Genomic DNA, 27,445 nt, shown 5'->3' on the forward strand with positions numbered 1-27,445 from the left:
GAAAGAGATGTCCTGTGTGCATGGTCCCCCATGGTCCCCTTGTGCTCCCTTTCCTCCCCTTGTGCACCATCATCTGACACTCAGAGCACACTGTACAGCAGCTTGGAGATGTAATTCCCAGTGTGTGTAGATATGGGCTTGCTAGCTCTGCTCAACAGAGCCCCTACAATAGCAGTGGGCTTGGCATGTATCCAGAGGGCTGGGTAGGATTGTGCTAATGTCATTCCAGTCACACTGGTTTTGATGCTAGTTCATCCAGAGCAAGCATGTATACACGCACCTGTGCTGTGAATTGTGTCTTCCAGCTGCCTTGAGGACATGACCTAAATTACCAAATTGAAATTGAAATTAGTTGTAGGCACCTCAGACAAGTCACCCTAATAAATATTTCATTGTATTCCTTTTCTGTGTCCCATTCACCCTGTGTACCATGGCAGTCTATCAGATAATAAGTGGTTTTGACAGCAGTCTGGAGAGAACGTGACAGGCACCCTCCAAATAATTGTACTTGGCATTTTGTACTTTCAGTGCAAATATTAATCGATTTCCACAATGAGATGGGCGGGCATCTAATCTCCAATTTGTAGACAGGAAGGCAGAATAAGAGCAGCCCAGCTAGCCGAAGGCATCACAGCAAGTCGGGTGCAGACTTTGGGTAAAGACCCAAGCTCTCCTGGCCCTCAGTACCATGCTCACGTTGTTTCTTTGTATTTGCAAATCTCTCATTATAATGTATCGCTTAATGTTAATATCTGTTCTCATTTGCTGTTCAAATAAAGCATATAACAGCAGTCATTGTAATGCAAGGACAAAGATGATAACATAGATATGTGCTGACGAGTGTTTGTCCGTACCAACTGCAGGTTCACTTTGTCCTGATAAGACTTCTGTTTGATACAGCTATGTTTTGCTCATTCACATTTCTGAAGAGCCCCATTCAGAAAGTACATTTAGTCCCTGAATCAAACTGTGCTGCCAGCTACCTGGGCCAAACCAGCATAAATTTAAAAACTTAAATCGCAAGACACTGCAATGTTATATTTGTCTAATATATGTAAGTCTCAGAACTCTTTTATATGCCATCATGTGCCAACAACGCCCAGATGCTTTGTATATTGGACAGACTTCTAACTTCCTTAGACAAAGGGTTAATGGGCACAAAACAGACATCAAAACGCTGCAGATCCGTAAACCAGTTAGTCAGCATTTTAATGGAATGGGGCATTCTATTTATGACCTAAAGGTATGTGTGTTACTGAAAAAGAATTTTCGCACCCTTCTTCAAAGGGAAGCAGCCGAGCTGGCTTTTATATTCAAATTCGGCACATTAACACATGGTTTAAATTGGGACGGGAACTTTCTGAGTCACTATAGGGGCTCATTTGCATACTTGGCTTAATCTAATTCTTGACCTCCCCCCCACCCCTCCACTCTCTGATTTGCTCACCTTGATTATCTTTTTCTGATTTGTCCTCCTTGCTTACTGTTTTTGGTTCTCTGCGCCTTAAATATTGAGTCTGTTCTGGTCTGGCTATGGTCTGAAGAAGTGGGTCTGTCCCACGAAAGCTCACCTAATAAACTATTTTGCTAGTCTTTAAAGTGCTACTTGACTGCTTTTTGTTTTAATCTAGCTAGCATGTCTCAAAGCCTCAATGAAGCTGCAGTAGCATAGGCTAAGAATCAGAGAGGTAGCTGTGTTAGTCTGTAACTTCGAGAACAAGAAGTCCTGTGGCACCTTATAGACTAACAGATATTTTAAATATATTAGATATATTAAAATATCTGTTAGTCTATAAGGTGCCAGAGGACTTCTTCTTGTGCTCATAGGCTAGGAATGTGAGAACGTACCCAGGATACAGGGTGGGCTTGTAAGGTCCATGCCACTGCAGCCTCACTGCTGTTTTTAGTTGTGCTAGCTAGAGTAACGCTAGTGTGAGTATGCCTGCCCAAGCTGTCTTTGCAGCATAGATGTATCCCAAGTCACAGAGGAACATAGGTCTAATTGACTTTCAGTGGGATCTGTGCTTACTTAGGCCAGGTTTACTCTAAAAAAGTTGGGTTGACCCATTTACATCACTCCATGATGCCAAAAATCCATGCCAGAAGCGATGTAGTTAATCTGACTTAACTCCCTTGGTTGACAGGGTTTGGCTGACTGAAGAGTTTTTCCATTGACCTAGCTACTGCCTCAGGTAGATGAGTTAACTGCAGCAGGGGGAGGACCACCTTCCACCATTTTAGCAGTACTGCCAACTTCATATGTTCAGAAATCAGGGTACTTCTTCAAGAGATGTCCCTGTGGAAGTGCCACTGCAGGTGTGCCCGCCAATGGTCCTCCAGAGATTTAACTTTAAAATAGGAGTGAAGCAAAGCCTGGGGAATAAATCTCATCTCCCCTCTCTTCACCCACGCATACGGTGAGTAATTCAGACGCAGCCAGGGAACAGCCATAAAACTAAACAAGAAGAAGCAAAAGTCTGGACCTTTTCTCTAGAACTTGCTACAGATTTACATTGATGAGAGGAGAGAATCCTAGTTACCAACTTGCTGGACAAAGTGCTGTCCCAGCAATTCTAATTCTACTGGCCTTTGCAACTACCAGAAGAATAATGGTAACTCTGTAAAGTATACTGAAATGATGGCTTAAATTTGTAAGATTTGGTGTACAGTTTTGCCTCTATCCAAGTTACAGGGAAGGCAGTGCATTTGCAAAAGTGGCACAGGTATTCACTACATATACATGCCTGACTTGTAGACAGGCAGATGGAATTTTTGCAGGAACATCTCAGGTGTTACAGCCACGCATTTTTAAAAATTTATGCCGTGTTATCTGACACTTAAACCTGAAAAACATTTGTCCAGCAATAAGCAGCAGATGCTGCATCAACTATTGCTATAAAGTTACGTATGACAGTCTCCATGAATAATCCTTTAATACTGAATGGTGGCGTAAAAACAAAAAAAATCCTCGAGGTTCCTATTTCAGTATGTTTCTCATAAAACTTCAACTAATTAATTATTAGAAATGAACCTTTACTATGGTCCTTGTTTCCAGTTACTTTTTTAATGGTTAATATTCCTTCTCAAAGGTGTGTCTGTGTAGGACTGTATTGATTATCACTTTAACTTGTCGTCACTAACTTCTAAGTCAAGGCTGCTCTGGTATTTTCCAGGCTACTAAAATTTATTTTACGGAAGGAATCAGCCTAATGAAGAGAAAGGGATTAAATTTTTTACTGGAAGGCGGCAGTGTTGTCTGTGATTGCCCAGGTTTGATCAGCCATTTTAAAATCCTAAGGGATTTTTCTGTGATATTTAGCTCTCTGTGTGAGTAATTTTACTCCCTAAGCAAATTAAGAGCTAGAATATGTATATTTTTTGGTCCTCTGGCCTCTTAATTACTGGTAATCCCCTGGGGTGAGGAGAAGGTACACCTTTAATGTGGGGTAAACAAGCTTTCTGTTCTAGTCATCTGTTTTCCACTTTAATGACTCCATTTGTAATGAAATGTAAGATTTGTTTCATGGTGGGGAAGTTATGAAAGAGGTATGATAGTACCATTGTTCATCCTGTATCGGTTGAAAAAACTATGCAAAAATCTCTTAAATGCTGCCAAGCAGCTCTTCAAGTGCCATACAAACAAGTTTGAATTTAATTGTGTGGTTTGTTATGTTAATGAATCTGGGAAGTTCATGAAATCCAACTTGTGGTGATTGAAGGAAACTCCAAATTCTGCTTCATAAAAAGAGTGGCTGCAGTGAATGCTTAGCGAGAATCTAGAGGGGGCCCTTGTTCAGCATACACAACACTTACTGGGGGTGGTCGGACCATGTTGGCCCCAGGATGTAAGCCTCAGAGTGGTTGAGGTGGGTGGTAGCAGAGTCAGGCTTTCCAGCTACACTCTCACATCTCTTTGACCAACAGAAATTGATCCAATGACACACATTACCTCACCCACCTTGTCTCTCTAATTAATAACTCTTTTCAGAAGAGGGGCTGTGTTAGTCTGTAGCTTCACAAATAACAAGCAGTCCTATGGCAGGTTAGAGACTAACAAGTTTATTAGGGTAGCTTTTGTGGGTAAAACTGACTTCATCAGATGGAACGCATGCTGACTCTTTTCAGTCAGTCAGGGGAAAGGTCCCTTGTCACATACCATGGCAATAAGACATTGCTGGAAGTAAGGTCAGAATAATTTTATCCAGTGAATAAGCAGAATTTTCTGCATAAAGACAAAGGTTATGCAAAGTTCAGTAAAATTCCATTCATATTTTCTTTTCTTCTAAATGTGTAAAATCCAAGCAAACGTGATTCAAGTCAGATATATTAAACAGTGCAGTCTTGTGCTGCCGTACTAGCCATCTGCTGTCTGGCTGAGATTCCCTCCCCATGACCACTTGGTTGAAATACAAATTGCACAGGAAGAGGGCTTTACCACTTCCTTAATGGCTGCTGCTGCAGTACCTGTGTGGTGTTATGCAAAGCAGCAACATTTGATACAAAGGAGGGAGACGAACATGAGGCAGCTCTAGACTGCACATAGATTTTACATCATGTGTCTGATACGTTATTCATCAAAGGAGTGCTTAAAAATCTTCACCAAAACAAGCAGTCCTGTAGCACCTTAAAGGCTAACAAATTTATTTATTAGGTAATGAGTTTTCATGGGTAAAATCTGAAAAATCTAAATTTGTTAGCCCTTAAGATGCTACAGGGTTGCTCGGTATTTTGTGAAGTTACAGACTACCAGGGCTGCCCCTCTGAGATTAAAAATCTTTGTTGCTGAGGGGCTGAGTATTGAAGATCAGAATACACATGGGGCAGACTTGAAGAAACTGTGAGCTGTTTCTGTAGAAAAGGCGTATCCCCTTTCCCAATTTCAATAAGCTGATACTCTGGGTCATGTCTTGATGGGCAGACAGGTTACATATTTAATTGTCTTCGCTCAATCAGGGTATCTTAACTGAAAAGCCCTCTTAAGATGCAGGTACTGGGCATGTTGCGGTCTTTGTGGGCTACAGCCCCATCAGTCAATACAGCATTAGAACATAGCTTGCATTCTAATGTGGCTTTTCAGTCATCTCAGGCTGAGCTCACATGACTGAAAAGTACTTTTTACATCGGTGAACTAGTCTGCTATAAAATGAGGGAAAATCGAGCCCGTAATCTCTGACCAGCAAGAAGTTGATTAGAAGGATTTAATTCTTTGAGGTGGGTGTTATGTTGTACACCTACGTTCCCTCCCCACTTCCCTTATTGTAGAATTAAGTTGTGCTCTCACTAACCCAGGAACGCTTATTGTTATACCGTGTGCTGGCTCCCTGTTTGCCTATATGATTAGTCAAATGTAATTTCAGCCGTGTGTGCAGCCTCTGAACAGCTGCCAGCAAGCAGTGTGGAATTATGGGAAGTTTCCTTTTCTTCACCTCCTACAACAGGTGTTGTCGTCAGCACACCTCATAACAGATACTAGATGCATACACTGAGTCACCATGACTGAGAGAAATGTGAATGCGGGAAGAGCTGCTTTCTGTGCCAGCGTATGTTGCTATAAGAGAAACGTGAAATCATGAAACAGAAGAGATCATACCTGAACGAGTTCCCAGTACGAAGTACAGCACGTCTGGAAACATAAAGAAGATTGTAGAATATGGAGTATGGTCTGTCTGCTGGTCTCCTTGGCAAACAAAGCATTTACTGGATATCAGTCTAATTTTTGAATCCGAACTAACTACTAAAGGAAACAAGTACAAGACATACCATCAAGCAACCTCCTATAAGCAATGCAGAAATAGACATCACAAATGTCAAGCAAAAATATTTTTTCTTTCTCTTGTAAGGGTTAGATTTGATCAGAAACCGCCTTAAACTTGAGGATTTCACCTCAAGTGCTGCATTTTTGTTTGCTGTAAGCCTATTAGAACACTCTTCTGTTTCCTAGCAATAACGTGTAATTTTTTTTTCCTACCCTATTTAAGCAAAAGAGATGTTGGTTTTTAATCCTGAATGCTACAGCTGTTGCTCAAGTTTCCTATTCAAATGCAGAAAGCACCTGGTGCTCTTTGAATACGCATGTAATCTTTGAGGGATACTTCAGGAAAAACAGGAAAAAGAGAAGAGCAAGGTTGAGCTTATCCTGTTTGTTTTGGAAAGCAAGTATGTGACAACATGCTACTGGCAGTTTGGTCTGGAAATCGCTGTAAGGTCACCAGTGTCGGGGATTCATTCTGATTTGAGACGAGCACCCAACTGAATCAATTTACATTTCTTACACAGGTTGAAGTTTTCATCGCTGGAACAAAATGCTACCAGAGGGGGTAAAAATGTAATAGATGTGGTGTTAACCAGTGGCACACAGGCTGTATCTTCTTACTGAGCATAAAGGATTTATTTCCTTATATCAATTCACACTTTTCTGTAGAACTATACTTTCATTTGTAGTCTGATAACTTTCAATTTCTTTATCATTTTCCAAACACATTTTTTTTTAGTTTTAACAGTTTTTCTTTGTCATATGGATGTTTAGGAAAAATTATTTGACAAGACTGATTCTTTGGGAAGCAACCAATAGGGCTACTGTAGGCTGTCTATGTGAGGCATATCAATGTAATTAAAAGGAACAAAAGTACTGAATATTTTACACTAAGGACAATCAAGCCTGGAAAAAAATCACGTGGATTTCTATTGGTTTTCTTTTGCTTGAAAAATATATATTTCTTTTTAGCATACAGATAGTTTAGATAAAAGATTCTCAATTTTTTTCATCATATTCTGCACTTTTTGAGATAACTGTTTTATTTTCTGTGTTACAAGAAGAAACTAAGATCCGTTAAATCTCCACTACAAGTGGGACTCCTTCCTAACAGTAATTTGGAATCATTGCCGTAGAAGCCCTACTTGTGTTTTAATTTTAGTGCAAGTTTTTCAAAAACCCTAAATGACACAAACAACAACCTAAAACTGAGGAAAAAGAAAGCAACTACTTTTTCAAGAATTTCTGAGGATAGATTTATAAACTTGTGAAAAATTCCATAGAGGGCATACGAGAGGTCATTTATACACTCCCTTTCTTTGAATCTGCAGAATAAGCATAAAGCAAGAATTCAGTAGAAAGCCAGACTCCCCCAGCAAGAAGAATACTGGATAAATAGTGGATTTAAAGAGTGACTCCTTACAAAGAACTTTGGGTGAAAATAGTTTCCCAGGATTTGAGAAAACGTCAGTCAGTTACTTTTCCAAGTTCTCTAACAACGTGAGCAGGTGTTTATAATACACAGTTCCGGGAAAGATCAGACACACACACACCCAACCTCAAGAGGCAAACTACAGGTACAGGAGCTGCTTTGGTTTGTTAGGGTTTTTTTTTTTGCTTTTGACACTCCACCTACTCTAGCCTCTTCAGGTGGGTGTGGATGACTGTCACTCATTCAGAACTGAGATAAGGCTCCTTGTTGGATAGTGAACCTGCTGCTGCTGCTGCTGCTAACAAGGAGTTTGCTGACAAAATGATGGAAGAAGTCTCGATAGTGGTGGCTTACGATGCTCATGTTTTTAGCCAGCTCTATGATGAAGATTTTCTGACCAGCATGGTGGCAATCAGCAAACCCAAGTCTGTGGTAGGTGTTGCTATTGTGATTGTGAGCTATTGTTCACAGGCTGTTTGGTCCTTTGTCTGTAACAACATATAAAGGTTATACTCCTGCAGGAGAGGAGCCCTTTACTTGAAAGCAGCACAGTGCTTCTAAAAACATATATACATCTCTCTGAGATTTGTTTATATGTACTGAGAAACAACATACATAATATAATTTGCAGTAATAACTTCAACTATTCTTGAGTTAACATGAGAAACTGAGGTGAAGAGAGGAGCAAAGGCTGAGTAGAACTAGTTTTGTGGTTTGTGTGTGTATATAGGCTTCTTCATATAATTTTGATTTGAAGTGTTTTGAGTTTGCTGAAAGAAGTAAAACTGAGATGAATAAATTCTAAAGTGTTTTTCTCCTAAAAACATAGCAAGGGCTAAGTGACCTCAATACTTCTGTGTCTTAGAGTGAAAGACTCAAGTCATATTCTCAGATGGTGTAAATCAGCATAGTTCCTGTGAATCTGAGCTGTGGCTCCAGCCCACCAGATGGTTCATAGATTTCACACTCATATTATAGAAGCTGTTCTTGTATATTTTAGTTTAAAATCATAATAAGCATTTATGTACACTTTTAAATTCAAATACAACACCAAATTGCTATTCTAAAGTGTTTTAGGGACAAGTGTACTCCTGTATATGCTACTTGAACAGTATAGCCATGATCCCACATTGAGATCTGTTAAAGCAGATCCCTGAGTTGCCACTGAAGTTATCAGCTTTGTCTTCAATGCCAAAAATAAATTAATTTGTTTTATAGCAAAACGACTCATGCATTAGATATCCTGCTGTAAAATGTTAGTCAAGATAAGGTACAGATAATGTTTACTGTGACGTAATTACGTGAGCTCAACCTCTGGTTGGAGATACAGGGTTGGCTTTCCTGTGTTGACGTAGAAGCTTCCCTGCACCTTGTCTCCTCTAGGATTTTCAGAGTCCCAAGAGTTGTGCTCCTAATTCCACATTTTTAGGGTCAGTTTCTGCGAGTGACTTCATGCACTGGTCTGCCGGTGATTGAAGATGTGCAAAATTTAAGCTTGATTTTTTCAGAGGGGTTGAACTTAATTTTTTATTGACAGGTACATATGCTACGCGTCACTAAAATCAGGTTTCTTATCTAAGAGCCTGTGTTTAGGTGCCCTTTTTGCAATTTTTATGTATCCTCTGTGTGTAATAGTAACAGAGGGGTAACCATGTTAGTCTGTGTTCTAACAAAACAAGCCAGCAGCCATGCATCACTTTAAAGACTAACAAAATAATTTATTAGGTGATGAGCTTTTATGGGGCAGACCCTCTTCTTCAGCTCTGGAGATATGCCTCTCTGGCTATGTCTACACTACACAGATCTTTCAAAGGAAGCCCTTCTGGAAAATCTCTTCCAAAAGAACTTCTTTCAAAAGAGTTTGTCCACCCATAAAAAAGTGGATCAAAAGAGTGATCTACTCTTTTGAAAGAGAGCATCCATACAGTCCCCACACTTTTGAAAGAACAGACCAGGGATCAAAAAATCAGGCCCCATGAGGACTGCTCTTTCAAATAAAAGGGCCTGCAGATCATCTACACACGTTGTCTGCTGAAAGAAGCTTTCAAAAGGGGGTGTTCTTCCTAAAATGGGAAAGGAAGAATGGTTTCAAAAGGTTTCCTCATTCTTTCTTTCCTTCAGCTTCCTGAAAGGGAGCTCTAAAGAGGATGGAGAGAGATTGTTCTCAGTGGTGACAGATGGCAGAACAAGGAGTAATGGCCTGAAGTTACAGAGGGAAGGGGGTAGGTTGCATATTAGGAGAAACTATTTCGTGAGGAGGGTGGTAAAGCACTGGACTGCATTACCAAGAGAGGTGGTGGAATTTCCATTCCTAGAGGTTTTTAAATTCCAGCTTGGTATAATCATGGCTGCGGTGATTTAGTTGGGGCAGATCCTGCTACAGGCAGGGGACTGGACTAAATGACCTCCTGAGGTCCCTTCCAGCCCTAGAATTCTGTAATTCTTTCAATTTACTTTAGAAAGAATGATTTTTGTATGTAGACTCTCCGCTGGATCTTTCAAAAGAGCCCCCTTCTTTTGAAATATTTTTCGAAAGAACTTGCTAGTATGGATGCAACCTCTGTGTAACTAACTATCAGAGGGAGAGAATTTATTTAGGTAAGAGTGTTTGACTTCCTCTATATGTAGCAGATCTGTAATTGTCACAAGAGAAAAATGTGCCATATCCATGTAATTTAAAAATACATTAAATTCAGAACTAGTTTAGCTTCTCTTTCCCACCAGAAGAAATCATAATTTATGTGTGCCTGACCTCTTCTTCATTACACCTGATTAAAGCTCTAAAGCTGAGTTATTTCCTGAGATTTTGTCTAATCACATTCACCCTGGTACCATTTTTCTTCCTTGCACTTAGGTCTTGTCTAGGGTAAGATTTAACTTCTATTGAAACATATTAACTAACTTTAGGGTGACCAGATATCCTGATTTCATCAGGCAATTCAGATACAGCAGGGTCTCAACATTTGCGAGCATTCTGTGTTCAGTCTGTTGCAAAAGTTGATGTTCGTGAAGCGGGGCTCAGAGCTCCAGGAAGCGGCAGCCGCCAGCACTTCCAGCCCCGGAGTCCCAGGAAAGTGAGGCCACTTGCAAATAATTGAATTTGCAAATGTGGCACTGGCGAATGTCAAGATCCTACTGTATTCAGGGTATTATATAGGTGCTTATTACCTCTCACCTTCTGTCTCAATTTTTCACACTTACAGTCTGGCCGTGCTTCCTAACTCAGAGGCTCTCAGCATTTCCACACTACTGTATCCCTCTCAAGAGTCAAGAGTTTCTTCTGTACCTCAAGTTTCACGTCACTTAACTATACGTGTACAAAATCAGACATAGGTGTCAGAGCACACCGTTACTGAAAAATTGCTCACTTCCTCGTTTTAAACATACCACTATAAATAAAACAATTAGAATATACCTAGTGGTACTTACATTTCAGTGTAGAGTATTATACAGCATTATATAAAGAAGTCATTGTATGAAGTTTTAGTTTGTATTGACCTCACTAATGTCTTTTACGTAGCCTGTTGTAAAACTACATGAATATCTAGATGACTTGATGTACTCTCTGAAAGACCTCTGTGCATCTCTAGCGATGCATGTATCCATGTTTGAGAAACATTGTCCTAGGTATGTACTGAACTTGGTTCAGTTTTCAAATGACCTGTTTAGTAGTCATTAAAGGCTGTGTGCCTTATCTACACTGGGCTTTTAAAATGTTTTAGCTAACACGTTCTAACTGAACACCATTAAATCTTAGTCTAGACCCAGCCCTTTTCCCTGTCTTAGGTCGAAACTGTCTTCCAGGCCAAGAACACAGAGGAAGATCTTTTTCTAGGACAGCTAGCACTGCTGTGCACTGGCTCTCTTAAGCACTAGAGCACTAGCTACATGCATAGCTGTACTTGGATTTTCAGACTCTGTCATAATGGTGCTTTTCACCAGCCCAGAACCAAGAATATTTTCCTGAGCATCTCCCACGCTGAATTGCTGCCGTGCTACAGGGCTATTTTTCGTGAACCATTTAGATAAAATTGTTGTGGTAAAAAACACTGCCCCTGAGCCTAAGCCTACAGTTTAGTTAGGTGAGAAGTTCCGTTTCCAAGCATCTAGCATTTGCACCTGTGCTTTATAAAGATTGAAAAAAAGGCAGAAACAACAAGACCCTTATGCCTAGTACAGTTGGAACTTTCTACATTTGTTCCCAGGACCAGATGTGAGTCACTTATGCTCAGTGGTTAGCGGAGTTGCTGTCAGAAATTCTGAGTTACAGGCCTTGACTGATCCCAGCACTTTCTGTTTGCATGATGAATCAACACTGTGGTTGGTTTTCCCCCCCAACCCCTCCACCTGTGAAAAGGAAATAGAACCTCCACAGAACATTGCGATCTCTGAATGAAATACACTGCGGAAGGGCAAAATAATTATAATTATTATATTATTTACTTAAACGTAACAAAACGTACATGCTTATCAAGGTTTGGTTCTGAAGCACAGGTTGTTTCGGCGCGCTGGTCTGATCCTTAGCAAAGATGAAAATCTACATCTGTTAGTTGGGAGGGACAGAAAAATGCAGGTACATGACACTTCTGAAGTTGGTTAATTTTTAGTCATTGCAGGCTCCATTTTTCTACTGTAAGGCAAATACATTCCTGCTAATGATTCCCGTCTTGAAGTACTGTACATTGAACTGCCTCATATTGGACAAACCAGCATATGATTTTGGGATTAAATTAAATAGTAAGTCCTGTTGAGTCTGCTTTGTTCACTTATCCCAGATCGCCCTGTGACATGGCTTTGCTACACTGAATGAGATTCTGCAGAATAGTTTGTAGGGATTTGACTTTTGAAATGGTTCCAAGTTTGTTTGCTGTCTTTTAAATGATAAGTTACGTTAGAAGCAGTGTTAAGTTTTTCCATTGCCAGAAGTAACAGTTTAACTTGTGGAGTTAACTGTACTCCTCTGTGGGAAGAATGATCCCCATACTCCCTCTCTAGTGCCTGACTTTGCCTTTCCACGGAAGTAACCTTGTGTTCTGACTCAGTTCGCTGCTTGTCCACTCCTGCCACTTAAGCCTGTCCCTCGGTGCAAATCCCTGGACCTCTATGAGCCCTCTTCAGGGAAAGACGAGTGCTCCTGTGAAGGGGTTATAAACCATTCCATATGGAAAAAGGGAAGGTCTATGGAAGGAGGAATCCCAGTTACAAACTAACCTTGTGTGGTTTACCTCCACTGCCTTCACAGTTTTCAATACCCCAGAGTTTCCAGCAAAACCTGTGAGTTCCTTCCCCTTTCCAAGCTCATTTTTGGCCTGGGGTAATACATCAGCTCATGAGTTTCTATGCTGGCATCTTGCATGACTTTATCACAAGACTAGTGATATTAGGAGATTTTCTTAGAGCTCTGGCTTCTGGATTCCTGGGATTACATGAGAAATTCAGCTTCCTTCCTTTTTAAAAAACCAAAAAACAAAAACCTGTTTCTAGCCCTCACAGTTGCAGAAAAAAAGCTTGAAAACATAAACTGTAAAGACTCCGGTATTGGAAAGCAAATAACAAGATTCTCATGACATTTTAAAATAATCACATGATTGGGAAAGGATGGAGGGCTGAAAATTTGGCTGTGTCTGCACTAGCATTTCTATCAGAAATCGAAAGATCGCCGCACTTCTTCTGGCGGCCCTCTCTCTCTCCCGGGTGAGGAAGAGCACCTTTTTCCCCCGAAAGATTGTTTCAGGGAAAAAAAACATGTTTAGATGCCCTGGGGGCCCTATTTTCAAAATAGCAGCCCTCATGGCTTCTGATTTTTTTTTATCCCCGGCCCGTTCTTTCAAAAGAGCCGGGGACGGGGTGGGAGGAGGCGGGGAGTCTGTGTGGACTCTCTCCATCAACAGAGCAGATCGATTTTCTTGATCCACTTTTTTGTGTGTGGACGTGCTCTTTCGAAAGTATTTTTGGAAGAGATGTTCCAGAAGAACTTCTTTCAAAAGATTGCTGTTGTGTAGCTGTAGCCTTTGGGTGCATAGGGTTGGCAGTGCTACTTCCATCATAATTCCTCCTGTCCAAGAAGTTCTCCAATAAGCATGTGACTTTTGCTAGAAGTCTCAGTGCCACGAAGTACAGGAAGCGATCAGCCAAGCTTTTAAGTTGTCAAATTAACATAAGACTATGGGACCCACAGGCTGTTGCTTATTTCTAAGGCCAGCCTTACTCAACTTGCTGATGCTGTTGAATTCTGATCACACTGTAGCAGTACGGACCTGCATGAGCTCTCAGCAAGAAGGGAAACCACTCCCCCACTCCCTGTGATGGAATTCAGTTTTCGCTGTTTCCCAGCTCATGTTCATTTCAGCCATAGTTTCCACAGGAAATGGACCAACTTTTTTGCATCTTTCTTTTGCATTAGATAAGTACCAGTGGGTTAAGTGGACTACAGTATTTACACTATAAAGAAATCTTTCCAGGACAAAATTTCTTACTTTGTGTTTTTACAGCACCTAACACACTCAGATCCAGTTTCTAACGGGGACTATTGGCCAGTCCCACAATACGTACAAATCATAAATAAATGAAAACACAAAGTGCCAGATATGTGGAAGATCTTGGATAAAGTCTTATTAAATTACATTCCAAAACCATCATTGCATGAGAGCAATGCTTCTGTATGCTTTCCATGCTGAAAGGTTATCATACATTGTAAATAACATAATTTACTGTACTGCAGCTACATACCTAACACTATTACTAAGTAGTAAATTAGAAAGAGGTTTATGGACCTGAGTTTCCACTGATGCTGTCAGTTGCACTTGTGCAGAGTGTCAAATGCTATCATTAATATGTAGAGGTTAAGCCGTTCTAATCTGGCACTGTATCATCTGGCAACATCTGTAATCTGGCATGATTTTGTCAAAACAAAAAAGCAGTCAAGTAGCACTTTAAAGATTAACAAAATAATTTATTAGGTGAGCATGATTTTAGTTATCATGACTGTAGCCAAGTTTCCCATGGTCCCATAAAGTTTGTTTACAGCCTCCAGTCCTGGCTCTCAGTGTTCTGTTATGTTATTTAGCTGTAATTTACCCCTAAACGTCTAAGAGCCCAGTGAGCAGTGGGGATGTTGGTAATGCCGCTAGACAATATTGACCTCCCATGGTCTGGAAAATTCTCTCGTTCAGCACCAAGCATGCTGGACAAGAGAGGGTCAACCTGTAGTAATATTTGACACCTGTTTTGCTCTAGTGCAAATACCTATGAAAGGTACAAAGCAGTAGGAAATCAATTGCATAGATTTCTAAATAAAAATGAGGAAAAAGAGCAAGCATTTTTCAGCAAACTGCAAGCACAAGGCTGGAATGCATCATATATCTTTTAAGTCGGTGTGTCGTTAAAGGGGAAAGATGACTGAAACTACTGTGCACTTAATGTTCTGAACTTGACAGAAGCAGCTTAGAGTTGGCCATTGTGCAGTTTGTATCAGAACTGAGTGGTTTTACTTAAAGGAATTTTAATTCTCAGTTTTGCTGGAGAGAGCTTGCATCAAAGAGGTTTCACTGGTATAGTCCATTGTAATACAGAGTTCACGTGTGCTTACTTGCATTTTCATTTGACTATCTGTCCTATTGCTTTGTGCTTCTTCTGAGGCAGACTTTGATTCAATTTATAGAACTCATTTGCTGTTAGACACTAGCGAACACCATCCTAATTTTTTTCATGGATGCTGCGTTTCATCCAAGCAAACAGCAAACAGCGCAGCATGAAAAGCTGTTTTCAAAAAAGTTGCTGCAAATGCTCTTTTTAACCCTCAGGCTTTACTATACAGAATGTATTAGTAGTGTTGCTATGGCTCAGCTTTTTCTGATGGTATATTTTGTGTGTCCAGCAACCTAAGCAAAAACAAAACTTACACTAATTGAGTTGTAACCAACGTGTTGGTGGTATCTATTGCACATCAAGTTCTGAGCATAGCCATACCAAGTCATGTTAGCCTGTTACAGATGAGGTAAATACTATATACATCCCATCAGCAAGAGCTATGTTCCCACTGACAAAGCTGCCTCCCCTCATGTGGGGTGGTTTTGTTTTATTTTGTTACCAGGAGAGCTCTCTGAGTGGCCAAACCCTGTACCTAACAACAGCACAGTGTAGTGCAGACATAGCCAAAGTCTAAAGGAAGCAAAGGCCTTGGGTTTTCTCTGTTCTCTGTCTGTTCTTTCTCAGTATTTTACTCTTGGAGAGGTAAGGGTGATGTGTAGGATAGGTAGATACTTCATCTGACAGATTCTGTTAAACATTCACAAATATTGTCACAGGTTACTTGCATACTCTGAATCCACCTGTAACAATGGAAACCTTGTATTTGTTGGACAGATTTCAAGGGAGTGAATCATCTTTCCACTGCAGGCTGGTGACAGGGTTTGGTTTGAGGTATGCAGTCAAGCCTGGTAAAGTACTGACATTGTCTTTGCATAGAGCATTTTGCTTTCATTGTGACACCAGTGTTAAAGAAGTGTATCACAAACGTCAGCTGTGCACAGAGAGGGCCTGTGAAAAGTACTCCCTTTTGTTATGTACCCAGGCCTCGAGCCCTGTAACGAACACCGCCACTCATAAATCAGTTTACTTCAGTAGGGTTCTGTCGGAGTGTACGGATGTGCCTGTATGGAGCTAATTAAAGGATTCTAACCAAAGTCTCTGGATGTTATAGACGGACTTCAGCTTAAGTACGTGTTCGGTAGCTTAACTCTTTACTTCAGAGTCTTTAAAAATATTTTCTGTTACTGTTCAAGTTTTGTTTTTTGTTTTTTTAAATAAAATTGAGTACAGGTTGAACCACTGTAGTCCAGCACACTCTGCTCCAGCAACAGCCATGGTCTGGCATGATTTTAGTTACCTGGATGTCCTCTTAGAGTGTGTAGGGCTGAATTTCCTCTGCATCCCCCTTTACCCTGGGGCCAGCTGTGGAGTCCAGTGGCAGGAACAGAGCTCTGGGACCAGTGGCCAGGCTCCTAGGCCAGAGGGGCTGGCAGAGGGGCTGGCAGCTGGGATGGCCACTGGAGCCTCTGGGCCATGGTTGATATTTTGCGGTTTGGCAAATTCTCTAATTTGGCACCAGCCGGGTCCAGAGGATGCCAGACTAGAGATGTCCCACTTGTAATACTTTCTCATGAAAGGTACTGCACGGAAAGCCTCAAAGATTAAAAATTCTAAACACAATTCCAGTCCTCTGTCAAATTAGTCATATTTACATATTTTCTGATTTCCACTTTAATCTAGAGAAACAGGTACAGCACACCCAGTGGCAGTGCGGATCACCCAGGTGCGCTGCCAAGGTCTCAGCACTGGTGTGAAGATCTCTAGGGGCCAGATGGGGCAGTTCATTATTCAACAACAAGTCAGTTCTTGGCCTCTCTCCGGGGACAGATAACAAAAGAAATAATTATCAGCGGGGTAGCCGAGTTAGAGGAATAATTGTGATGCAGCCACCAGACTCTCAGTACGGTTCCTTTCATGAGCAACGGTTACAAGTTGAACCTTTCTAGTCTGGCACCCTCAGGGCCTGACGAATGCAGAGCTAGAGAATTTGCTGGATCATGAGAGGTCAGCTTCAGCCCAGTGGCTCCAATGCCAGCCCCAGGTTCCCAGCTGCTAGCCCCTCTGCCTCTGCCCAGGGTCCTCACCAAGTTCCTGTCCAGTAAAATTGCCAGAACTGTTTATATATATATAATGACAGGAATAAGGGGATTTCGAAGTTGGTGGGGTCCTTTCAAAAAGGACTCCTGTTTGGACGCACCGTGCGGCAGCGAAAAGCGGCAATTTCAAAGAACCGCGGCCAGCAGCATGCTAGTGAGGCGTTGAATATGGACTAGTGTAGACACGGCCCATGTGTAATATTTTATTTACTGGCTGGAGCTGCCCTGTGTTTGCCCATGTGTTGCAAAAAAATTGTATTGCTAATCCGTACAGAGGTAGGACAGTGCTTCAGTACTTTTTATCCTGGCTGTTCAATTTGTGCTCTCCTTTCTCATTCACTGCACACCATCCAATCTGTATTTATGTGCTCCATGCCCTCAGGCCATGGCTACACACAGTGATCATTCGAAAAAGCACGTCCACACACACAAATTGAATCTGCTCTTTCAGTCTGCTCTTTCAAAAAAGAGCATCCACCCAGCCCCCTGCTCTTTTGAAAGAAAAGACCAGAGATTGAAAAATCTGGTGTCAAGAGCACTGCTCTTCCAAACAAAGGGCCCTCGGAGGATCTACAAATGCTATTTTCTGAAAGAATCTTTAGGAAGAAGGTGCTCTTTCTCATCCGGCAGAGGAAGATGTCCTCTAGAAGAAGCGCCGTGTTCTTTTGAAAGGAATTCAAAAGAGCGCATTTTGTGTGTGGACGCACTGCTTGTACTTTCAGAGAAAGGCCTGATTTTCTAGAAGGATTTGCTAGTGTAGACGTGGCCTATGTGAATCTGTACTTGCTGGCTGATTGTGATCTTCTGTAGTTCGATTTTGCCACATGGGTTAAGATGTGGCAAAATCAATCTCTCTGGGCTCGGCTATCGACCCTGGTACTCCACGCTATTGCGTGGAGAGAGGGATGTTGGCGTGACCCTGCAAAGCCCCGATCTACAGGGGGCAGGAAATTGATCCTGATATGTCAATTCTAGCTATGCTAATGGTGTAGCCAAAATTGCATATCTGGAATTGACTTTCTGCCCATGTGTAAACCAGACCTTAGGCCAGAAGATGAACAAAGGGAAACAGATGGTATCTTCCATGGAGAACATCACTGTGAATTCTCCTGTGCATCTGCTAACCACAAAGCCTGCTCTTCCTCAAGGAACTCCGTTCACAATCTGTCTGTGAGGCTTATAGCCTCCATGGCCCGAGAGAGCACCTCCCTGTCCTTCAATGTTTGTGTGCTCACAACCACTATGATATTACTGCCATGTTACAGAGAGGGAACTGAGGCTCAGAGAGACTGTGTGTGACTTGCCCATGGTCACACAAGAAGTCTATGGTAGAGCAGGGACTTTAACCTGCGTTTCCCAAGTCCTGATTTACGGCCAGGACTACTAAATCATCCCTCATGCTAAGAACTGTGGTTTTTTAGTAACCTTTCCTGTACAGTCTGGTTCTGCATTATGGCTGGTGTCATTCAAGGCATCTGCTTATCCAGTTTGCTTGGCAGATGGTTTTCACTAGTTTAATTGTAGGTTTCACAAGATGACACGGTTGATTGCTTGTTAGCTGAAAGCTGTTGGTTCTGCTAAGTGCGTTTAATGTGCAGTGTTCATGGCTTTGCAATCTAGATGTTGCTGAAGCTGGTTAAGGGTTCATTGTTAATAGGGGAGTGGCTGCTTACACACTGTATCTACAAGTTGTAAGATGGTAAAATTAATTGGCTGTAGTTTAAAGGTGCTGTAAGTAAGAGGGTGGGAAGTTAGCCCTTGATCAGTTTAGTACTGGTCTCTGGGTTACAGAGTTTTTGTTTTTTTTTTTTGTTTTTTTTTTAATTTCCCAGTATGATTCAGGAAAATGGTGGAGAGGGTTTAGCATTCTTTCTCTCTTCTGTATTTGCTCTGGCTACCAGTTGCGAAATCAACTTTTGCTTTCCAAACCAGTCCTTTCACCCTGTGACTGACAAGTTGACAGGCACACCCACTCCACACTTATAAAGTAAGCAGGATCTGTGATTTGCTGAGTCACACAGTTCCTATCAGGTTTATTAGCTGCAGCACCACTGGCCTCAGTTTTACACTCCCCTGTAATCTCTTTGGGAGTCTGAGCTGTTGTAAAGGGGACTGGAAAGCCAGTTTAACTGGTTACTTAGGAATACCTAACATGGGATTTTCATTGAGCAGAGTGGGCTGGCCCTGTGCAATTTGTGATGTGGGGTGTGTCTCTCTGGGGAGGAAAAGAGATTACTGGGGAATTCTGGCTATTCTTTGGGAAGCTGCTGTAAGTTAGAGGTCCTTGGGACAGACTCCTTAGTACTAGTGTCATCTCTCCCTTGTTACCGTAACACTGTTCTGCTGTCTTTTCCTAGTCATCTCTCCGTCCTCCCTATCCTCCTCACTGCTCTCCTTCAATAAACCTCTCTAGTCTGGCACCTTCCAGACCTGACAGGTGCCAAGTGAGAGAATTTGGTGGACCACTGCTACTATTAAGCCCTTGTACTTGGTGCGGAGCATAGGTCAACTACAAGTGTTCTTCACTCTGTCTTGGGACAAAACTTCTAGCTGGTTCCAGGAGTATCCCAATAGCTGTCCTTCAGTCTCAATAGATCTTCTTCACGTTGTCCGAGGTCTTCCTCTTTTGCGTTTTCCTTGTGGGTTCCATGGGAGAGCTTGACGGACTTTGCTGGATGATGGTTTTCTGAGATGTGGTCTAGCCATCCCCCCACTTCCTCCTCTTGATTTCAATGTCAGTTGGTTCTTGTCCTGCTCTGTTCCAAAGCTCCTCATGTGTGATGAAGTCTGGCCGTTTGATGTGAAGGAGGTATCTCAGGCATCTGTTTATGAATGTCAGTAGCTTGTGATTTGAAGACCACAGGAGGTTTGTATTGTCTCTCAGCATTACCAACACTGCCACTGCTCCCTGGGCTCCTAGAAGACGTAGAGGGTAAATTACAGAGTGCATTGCAGAGCCTGATCAAGCCCGCTTGGAGCCGTAGGGTGGTAGTTGTGACCATGACATGGCCACTGTGGCAGTTGCAAAGTTGGAGTGCTTGACCACTGCCTTCAATATGACGTGCCTTTTGTATGTTAAGCCAGTAAACCTGCAGTGTTGGTGGGACCTCCTGACAACTCCCCTCACTATGCCTGCATTACAGTAGGCCCAACTACCACACAGCAGGGCTCTGTAACATAACAGTGTGAGAGCCTCCCACTGCAGTGTCTCCGTGGTTTTCTCCTCACGCAGAGTGTAGCAGATCTCCAGCAATTCCACTCCTTTGTGAGCCTTGTGAACTCACTTGAGGAGCAGCCACGCCTCAGCCATTACATTCCACAGGACTTTCCAGTGACCAGGGCGCACGGGAAGTAGATTCTAACATCTCCATCGGCACTTTTGTCAGTCTAACTTGCCTGGCTCGAGGGTGTGGAAAAAATACCCTGCTGAGCGACGTAAGTTACACCGATAGAAACACCAGTGTCAGCAGCACCATGATAGGAGACGCGCTCCTGCCACTACAGCTACCTCTGCTCTTTGCAAATGGTTTAATTATGTCAACAGGTGAGCTATCTCCTCTCAGCAGAGCGGCTGCACAAGTTACCTGAGAGCAGCACAGCTGCATCAGTACAGCTATGCTGCTGTAAGCTTGCTAGCGTAGACGTTAATAAATTCCTTGGATTGCCTTGCATAGTATCATATCTGGTATATTAGTCCCCTGGATTGGATTTCTTGCAGATTACGAGAGGGATGAATGAAGTCTGTTGTGTTCTGGCAAAAGTCAGCTGTGGCTTGTGTGCGTGTGCGTGTGCGTGTGCGTGTGCGTGTGCGTGTGCGTACAGAGGCTACCCATTTATCTTATCTTGAATCTCATCGACTGTGACAAATATTTCAAGGTACTTCCCGAGTTGTCTCAGCAATCTGATTCTTATTGAAAGGAAAATTCAGTGATCTGCATCAATGATTATACAAAGCAGTGAAGCTTTAAGGCAGTTTCATTGTAAGCTGAACTATTACATTCAAGTCTTAAATAAGCATAATAAAGTGTTTGAATAGAGCAGTGTTTTCCATCCTTGACCTTAGTTTAGCTTGATACATTCTTTTTGGTAGAAGATAGTAACTGGAAGAAGCTGGTTAAATTACTTCTAATACAAGCCAAGATATTATGTATGATATTAATTCATTTTCACTAGTCTGTATTCTGATTATTTGTTTGGAAATTGGTTTAAATCGCGGTGGGGTCCTTTTATGGGTTGGAGGCCACACAAGTGGAAAAAAAAAACAAACTAACCCCACTGATGTAGGGGTCCAGGCTAGTACATTTTGTGCTCCTGCCCTCCCCCAGGCTCTGGGTTGGGGCCAAAACTCAGTGGTTAAGTGTTGCAGAGGGCTGCCAGGAAGTGGGTGTGGGGTCTAGGCAAGAAGGAGGGTGCAGGAGTGGGCTGGGAACTGGGGAGCCTGGTGGGAGGGAGGGTGCAGGGGCTGGCTTGGGGTGGGTGATCTGGACAGGAGTGGGGTACGGTGGAGGGTTCTGGGCAGGAGGGGAGCACAGGAGTAGGCTGGGGGTGTGCAGGAAGTTTTGGGGTGTGGGGTCTGGGAAGGACGGTGGAGGAGCAGGGTGGACATGGGGAGTCTGGGTGGGGGGGAGGCTACAGGAGGGGGTCTGAGTGGAAGGGTGAATGAGCAGTCTAGGGGCATGGGATCTGGACAACTAGGGTGCAGCTTATAGGGGCCATACCCCCAGATGCACATGGCTCTGCACCCCACTCCCACTCCCAGGCACCACCCTCTGTTGCTCTGATTGGCTGGAATTCTGGCCAATAAAAGCAGTGGGCTAAAGCCTCCAGGAAGCATGGCAGCTGCTGCTCCCCCTCCCCTTTCCCCAGCTGGGGAAACAGCAGCGAGTAGCAGTGGCATCATGCAGAGCTGCTTCCTGCTTCCCTGCACCCTATCCCCGACTCCCAGCAAAGCTCATGGTGCAGATCTGGCCCTCGCTTGCCTGACCCGGCCGGTGAGGCATGAGGGTCTGCACCCCCAACCCTGCCACGTGCTGCATGCATGGGAAGGGAGCCCTAGCCTCAGGGCCTGCATGCAGGCTAGCCATAGTCTGGATCTGGGCTGCGGGCTGGGAGTTCTCCGCCCCTGGTCTAAACCTTCTGGTCCTCACCTGACACATTTCTACAAGCCAAACACCATTATAAAATGGCTTTAAAATTAGGTATTTTTAGACTGTAAATTGAGAGACGATGAAGTGCTCTTTGGTCTAAAAAATCATTAGACTGTGGTGGCATCCTGACTTGGAAATAATTTAATTTCTCCTGCAGTCATGAAATCCCTGGAGAAAGTAATAAGTGGAGCCAAAAACTTAGGTCATCTACTTAAAAGAAAGTGAGAGGAAAATGGTAAATATTTGGGTCATTTATTTATTTTTCCATCTAGAAACCAGATAGAGTAGTAGAAGAGTACAGAAATCAATCTAACTGATTATTAGTTCAGTTAGGAAGTAGAGTTGGCTATTCAGTTATTGGTGTATGTGATGCAGTATATAGAGAAAGGTTATCAGGCGCCGCGTGTCTATGGTTAAAGGAAGATCTTTAATTAACAACATGGAGAACGAAAGTACTCTGCTTAATGTAGTCTAATGGTTAGTGCTGCAGATTGGGAAGTCTGGCTCTGGCTCAGCCACTGGTTCTCATTGAAGCTACAGCAGGACACATAACAGCTTTTTGCCTCAGTTTCCAGATCTATAAAATGAGCCTGATACTCACATGTGGAACTGGGGCTAAAATACTGTTTGTAAAACATTCTGAGGACCTTGGAGAAAGGGGCTGTAGATGTGCAGTGCTGTGATAAAGCAGGGTTAATTTGAATTGTCCATAAGTTACTAAAACTAGTGTTGGATGAAAGAAAACTCTCCAGGAGTTGTGTGGATACTGATTCCTCTTGTCCTGGCCATCCAGGGTTGGGTGAGAGCAGTTTGCTGCCAGACCTTGGACTCTTCTTCCAAGGGGGCGATCTTACAATAGTTGTAAATCTTCTTGTTCCCCTCTACTGGGGAACAAGCTAAAGATGCAAAGTGTTGTTTTTCTGAACCTGCCATCTGACAGCTTATTGTAAAAATCCTTCGAATGTTCACTCCACTTGATAGAGGCATTGTTTTGCCCTAGTGAAAGTTGCCAGAAAGAAGTTTTGTTTGTCAGTTGCTCTTGTTTGAGTGTGTTATTGAGATCCACTGCTTGGCCGGTCCTTTGTGTGTCTGGCTGTGACAGTATCCTATGCCGTAGTGCAGTACAAATGCACAGGAATAGAATAAGCGATACTGAGATAAAGTTGATACAGCACCACATCCAGCCAGCAAACAGCCCAAGGTGCTAAAGAAAGAAGAAATCAATAGTGCAGAAGCTTTTATGGACATATTTATTAGCATACTCAGTTCAGCTGCAATCAATGAGGAGTGAAACATAGCTAACATAAAGGCGATTTTTTTATGAAAGGGCCTAGACATATGTCAGTTGTTTGGAAATGAATAGATAACAGGTTGAGTTCATGTGTAGGGAAAACCATATCAAAGAGTTAAATTGGAGGAATATGTGGAAATATTCAAAAGAGCACAGATCCAGGACAAGAAAGTGCTGTAACGATTTGTCAGACTCCTTGGAGAATGCTACTACTGGACTGGAGCAGAGACCACATGCCAGTTGTTATTCATATGTAATGTTATAATATATGAAATTATTGTCCCGGAGAGGAATGTTTTCCTAGTGGAAGCTTTCTCTCAAATTGTTGGAACACCATTTCACTGTAATTGGATGTTCTTTCCCAGTGATTATATGACTGTGGCATAAGTGGGGAGATATTTCTTTGAATGTGGATTTCTGTCTTTGCGCATTGAAGCATATTCTAACTGTATTACTCCAGGATCTTCCAAGTTTATAATTCTGTCCCTTCTAGTTGTGGTATTAAGAAGATGGTATTACAGCACTCACCTTTTGCACTGGTAAGAGAATATAGGTGTAACATTTGCTCTTAGAATGCTGTATCAGGTGATCAGCCCTTCCCACACTCCTACTGCAAATGGGCCTGATCCTAAGCAGAAGGAGAGAGGGCCATCTTCCTTTGTACAGACACATGGATCAAGGCACCATCCTGCCATTAGAAAATCAGAGGAGAGATTAAACAAAGAAAAGAAAATGTATGGAAGGCTGTAAACTAACCAGAACTCACCACGGAACTTCAGTGAGTGGAAAAGTGAGAGAGCTAAATAAAGCAGGATCAAGAGAGGCAGAAGACATCTTGTTTCTAGAGCTCTCTGTGTCTGACTTGTGCTCAATAAACACTCACGGTTTAACATTCAGGTTTGGACTGATTGCTGCTGCCCCTGGGGCAGGTGGTTAAAGCACCAAGCAGAACCCAAACAAGTCGAATTCCACTTCCTCTCCAGCTAGAGAATGATTTCCTAAACCAGATAAGTAAGGCTGCTCTCAGGCAAGCTGCATGTTACTGGCTAGTGTTTAGTCTCCTGTTAATGGCCCGTAACACTAGCCTATAAAGAAAACTCAGAGTGTTGTAGAGATGATGCCTTTCGACCTGAGTAGATAGTCAAAGTTCAGAGCAGCGGGGATGCTCCAAATAGAAGTGGAGATTGATAGAGTCTGAGATCGTCTTTGAGGCGATTGTCTTTGAGCCTGTTTTGTTTATTTACAAGGTGTGACAGACCCTTGGATACTGCCTGGATGGTGGGACTGCTGTGTCACCTTTGACTCCGTGGATCAGGGTGTGTTCACAATGCTAGTGGCGAGCAGTGTCTTCAGGCTTTGCTTTCACATGGTCGTTAACCTGTGAGCACAGCACACACCCTAAGTTACATACGGGCTCTCTCAGCCTCTCATTGACTTTACACAGGGAGACGATAGCAAATCTCCCATTCCCAGCCTTGTACCCCAGAAATGTACCATTTTATATTGCTCAAGACTTTCTCTTGAGCAATGCAAGCTCAGTAATCAGTCCAGCACTTCATCAAAGGAAAGAGGGCTTGCACAAGCCTTTCGAAACTGAGCAGATTCCCCAAGCACAAATTTACTGGTAAGGATAAAACATTCAGATCAGAAGGATAAATTGTAAGTGTGTTCGGCACAGTGTTCAGCGTTCATTATGTAAGACGTGAAAGGTAAAATCACAGTTTAATTCCTAAAGTTTATCAGAGTGAGCAAGATTTGAAACCAATAGTTTTTTTCACCCTACTAAGGGTATTAACAAAGAGGAAGCCGTGCTAGTCTACATACTATCAAAACAAAAAAGCAGTCCAGTAGCACTTTAAAGACTAACAGAATAATTTATTAGGTGATGAGCTTTTGTGGGACAGACCCACTTCTTCAGATCATAAATTATTCTGTTAGTCTTTAAAGTTCACTAAGAGTATTGTGAGCAGTTCACTGTTTCTAATACACAGGCTGAATTCCCTGCTCCTCCTGGGACCAGGCTCCCAAGAGCAATCTCATGACGCCTCTGTCCCTTATTTTATATACTCTCAGTTCATATACCTGGAAAAATACTAGCTCAGACATGGAGACAAACATCGCATGTCTGATACCTTGCTGAGTCTCATAGATAAGCAGTCCCCATTGCATAGAGCTTAAGTTGCTGTCTCTTACTGAATTGTACATGTCTTGTTCACAGTTCCCCTGGGCTGAAGATCGCTGAATGCCTGTCTAAGGGTGGGTCACCCATTTTGTTGCCCCCAGAGAGCTTACAGTGGGAGTGTCCCAGGCTCATCACATGTTTCAGTAAATTACCATAGAGCAAAACCTCGTGACTCTGTACACAATGATGATAGGCATATTTCGACAGAATGAGTTCTGTGACTTTTCACAGGATCCGTTACAATGCATTTTTTGTGACTAATATGGTAAGCATATCCAAGCAGTGCATGGAGAGAAGGTGCTTTTTCTTAGGTTCAGTGTGTCCCACAAGATGTGCACAGAATCCTGCTTTTGGTTCTAGATTTGTTCTAAAAATCTAGAACAAAATGGAGTGGTTTCTACAGCCCCCAAGCCTCTGTGGCCAACAGAAAGTTTCTCTCTCTAGCTTTCTCAGGGTTGTGCCATGCCCACAAGTTACTGTTTGGCTCCCTCTCTGTTCTGTTTGTTCTGTTTCGGTGTGCTCTGCTTTTACCCCTCCCACGGCCTGCCTAAAACACTACAGTACTCAGCAAAAAAGCCCTGGGTGGGTTCGCAGGGGCTGAGTGACTGAGCTACTGAGCTAGAGTACTGAAGGTGGTGGGGGTCAGTGTCGGGGGATCATATGCTGAAAGGTCTCTTGCAGTTCACACAGCTGCAAAAGGTTACCTGCTGCATCCTGTTAGGGCAAGCAAAGGCACCTGGAGGTGATGCTGGCCGCCTCGCTCCCACGTGTGCCAGAGGCTCTGAAACTGTCATGCCTTGACCATGTCAGCCTGGTGACCCATTGGCCCAGGAGTACGTCACTTTTATCCCAGGCGGGGTCGTCTCATTTTAATTGAAAGATGTGTTCGCACTTCTCAATATGATTTGAATGCAGCCCATAGCAACAATACTCTAAACTGGACAAGTAAAGGGGCTGGCCAAATACATTGTAAAATTCTGTATACTGCTGGCAAGTGTGTTTAAGTGTCTGTTAAGGGCCCCTAACACAGTCCTAGTAAAGAGAACTAATAGTCACCTGATTCACTTGCAGATCACTGGACTGGTGCCGTAAAGCTTCACTGCACAATTGTTGGTTTCATGGTAATGTCTGTAGCCCTCCTCCCAGCATCCTCATATAAGGTGTTGCTTACCCCCCCCATATCTTTGCAGCGTCTTTCTTCTGCCTAGCTCCCTCCGATAAGGTTGGTCTTGCATTGGACTGGACCCTGTTCAATTCCCAGCTCTGCCACAAACTTCTTGTGTGTGACCATTAGCTTTTTGTGCTTCAGGTACCATCTGTACCGGGGGCAGTAATCTATATGCCTGAGAAGTGGAGAAGTAATGAACAGCTGTGAGGCCCTCAGATGCTATAGGGGTGGCAGCCATGTCAGGACTTAATCAAATATCAAGATGTAAAATCTAGGAACTTGGGACTCATGCTTTTGGTGCTAGCTGTGCGGAAACTCCACCAGCCCTTTGAAACGTTTGGACTTCTGAGGAACTGGTAGGCCTGCATGAGGCCGGGCTTTAACCATCAGGGCCTGCTTAATTGGTAGTTCTGTTGAACATGAAATACAAATCAAACATTCTTTTATATTGTTAATCTTTGACTTAAATTCACCAATACCTGAAAGGAAGGCGTGCAGGTGACCATTAAATCCTTCTCTGGCTGCTTCTGCTTATCTTCCTGGGTAGGCAGTCTAATCTATTTGTATCCTTCCTGTGTACCTAGAATGTGTGCCCATCACTAAGGTATGTAAGCGAATGACTGTACGTGTATGAAAACTCAGACCTTGTCTGTGTAATGAGATTTAATGCACACATTTTTGCATGTTCACCTTAAAGATCTGATCCACTCTGGCAAAAAAAAATCAACAGGCAGGTATGGTAATTCATTTATATTTTCCTCCCTCCCTGTGTCCCTTTCTTTGAGCT

The 27,445-nt window shown here is 42.7% G+C and overlaps 1 protein-coding gene across 5 annotated transcripts in view; it reads left to right on the forward strand.

The window, feature by feature from the left end:
- RABGAP1L (RAB GTPase activating protein 1 like) overlaps positions 1-27,445 on the forward strand; it is a 368,567-nt gene that overhangs the window by 315,575 nt on the left and 25,547 nt on the right. Inside the window, exon 1 of one of the 5 annotated variants that reach the window (XM_075003263.1) lies at positions 7,383-7,616. The exons of the other annotated variants lie outside the window; for them this stretch is intronic. Within the exon in view, the coding sequence (XP_074859364.1) occupies positions 7,506-7,616 (111 nt within the window). The 5' untranslated portion in view covers positions 7,383-7,505. Of the gene's footprint in view, positions 1-7,382; positions 7,617-27,445 lie in introns of those variants that run through there. 5 annotated transcript variants of the gene reach the window in all.

The sequence above is a fragment of the Carettochelys insculpta genome, chromosome 9, assembly GCF_033958435.1.
Source record: "Carettochelys insculpta isolate YL-2023 chromosome 9, ASM3395843v1, whole genome shotgun sequence".
Taxonomy (NCBI): domain Eukaryota; kingdom Metazoa; phylum Chordata; order Testudines; family Carettochelyidae; genus Carettochelys; species Carettochelys insculpta.